General features: G+C 34.6%; 1 protein-coding gene across 1 annotated transcript; it reads left to right on the forward strand.

The window, feature by feature from the left end:
- Positions 1–145: 145 nt before the first annotated feature.
- LOC106471403 (prisilkin-39-like) lies at positions 146–421 on the forward strand (the record flags this gene model as incomplete). The annotated part of the gene is made up of 1 exon (XM_013931999.1): positions 146–421. A coding segment is annotated over one exon (276 nt), but the record flags the coding sequence as incomplete, so codon positions are not given.
- Positions 422–2,132: the final 1,711 nt, after the last annotated feature.

Raw genomic sequence — 2,132 nt, forward strand, 5'->3', positions numbered from 1 at the left:
TTGTCATTTTTTCACCTTAACTGATACACATTTAGTTTCCCCACGTTTATTCAGTCTTCTAAATAATATCATTAAAATTGTTTGATACGTTTTCTATAGTTCAATAGTTATTTTCCCTTTGTATTTGTTTGAATACTTATTTTAGCTTTATGCCATTGTTCTTCTCGTGTCTGTGGCTGGAGTGATGGGTGGTTATCTGAGCGGATATGGTTACGGTTACCCTAGCTACGGTAACTATGGTTACGGCTATCCTAGCTACGGATTTGATTATGAATATGGAGGATTTGGTCAGAGTTATGGTGGCTATGACTATGGTTACCCATATTACGGATATGGCCGTGGTTATGGGTACAGGAACTACGGATATGGACATCGTCTTAGCTATGGACATGGTTTTGGATATCCTATCTATGAGTACTGATAAAATTACATAATCCCAAACCTCTGTTTTCAGGTAATATTCTGTACTTTACAACATAAAATGTTTAAAAGTATTACTTAATATCGTAATTGTGTACATAATCAACCTTATGTGATAATTTAGCTAATTTGGCTCGTCATATAACAAGTTTTGTAATAAAACCTTGTAAGTCGATAAAACATGATTTCTGTTAAACTACATTTTTCCGTCTTTTATTTAAAACCTTGTTTTTATTTCTGTACTGACTTAATTATTGTAAATTATGTATTTTTATTCCACGTAGCTCGAGTTAATCTCCGACAGACGGAAAAGTGACGTATACAGAAAGACCCTTTCTCTCTCTCTCCATAGTGTCACTGAAGAAATTATAATGATGCAATATTGTTATGGTGTAACATAAAAAAATAAAGATATTATAATATAACTTTCAAACTTGTTCGTTTACTAACCTCGGTGACCTCTGTGTCTGTAGTTCATTATTTAACCTCCAACCATAGAAAATGTAACTAATCTTTAGCTCTCGTGGCAAACAGTCACTATTCTCCATCTAGTAGAGAAACTGACTGTCACACTTATAACATACCAAGAGCTCAGAGTGCAAAGCAAAACATCTATCACCTGAAACTCTAGTTTGATACCCTTTAGACCGGGATCTGAACTTTGTCGTGTAAACATTCTGAAGGTTTAACGTTCCCTTTTTCGAATACATACTGCACCGAATATATAGTTTTATTGAAGACAATGTTGAACACTTATATTTAGGTCTTTACAATACATGCAAAGTCTTTTAATGTTTATTTCTGCACCAGTGCGTGATTAGAATGCCTGAGTTGAAAGTCTCACTACAGTGAACTAATTAGCAGTTGTTCCATTCAATGTAAAATATTAAAGACTAATCTTATCGTAATATTATTCTACTCCTTCTTAGTTTTTCTTAGGTCACTTCAGTAACAAACTTTATAGATAAGTTCGAAGTGAAGCGTCTGATAAACACGAATGTACTGTGATAAATATAGTCTTGGTCAAAATGTTTGTAACAAATTATATCATTATTATTAAGATGGAATAACAATACACTTAGCGCTGTTAAACATCTACATATGTAACTTGTATAATGAGACAGGTTCTATAGACATCATGAACGATTTATTAGAACAACAAACAATTTTATCAGACACCTGTAGAAAAATGTGTAATTCAACATTTCACCTATCACAACAAAACCTTACCACAACATATACAATGACAAAATATAACATGAAGGTATTATAAATAGCCTCTGTAACCTTATATCGGTTCATATTAAACATTCAGTACTTGGTTGGTACTGCTCGTACTCTAATAACCTCCGCAAGGCGACGTGGCATATTGTCAATCAGGTTATTGGTGTAATCCACTGTGATATTCTCCCAACTTGTCAATAAAAGGCTCTATAACCCAGTTACAGTAGCTGTTTTAGGGTCGTGGTTACCAATTTTCCGGTTCAGTTCTGCCCAACAGTTCTCAAAGGGATTACAATCTGGAGACCTTACTGGTCATGGCAATCTTGTAATGCCCTCCTGGTGGAGATAATCATATACAACACGTGCACTGTGGACAATGGCATTGTCATCCTGGAACACAAAGTTACTGCTAAACTTTGCCCTAGCTTATGTCAGAAATATCGTCTCCATGTGATATCTGTAGGAAGCACCATTGACATTTCCCTAGT

This window comes from Limulus polyphemus, unplaced genomic scaffold (assembly GCF_000517525.1).
Source record: "Limulus polyphemus unplaced genomic scaffold, Limulus_polyphemus-2.1.2 Scaffold4601, whole genome shotgun sequence".
In the NCBI taxonomy this organism is placed as follows: Eukaryota; Metazoa; Arthropoda; class Merostomata; order Xiphosura; family Limulidae; genus Limulus; species Limulus polyphemus.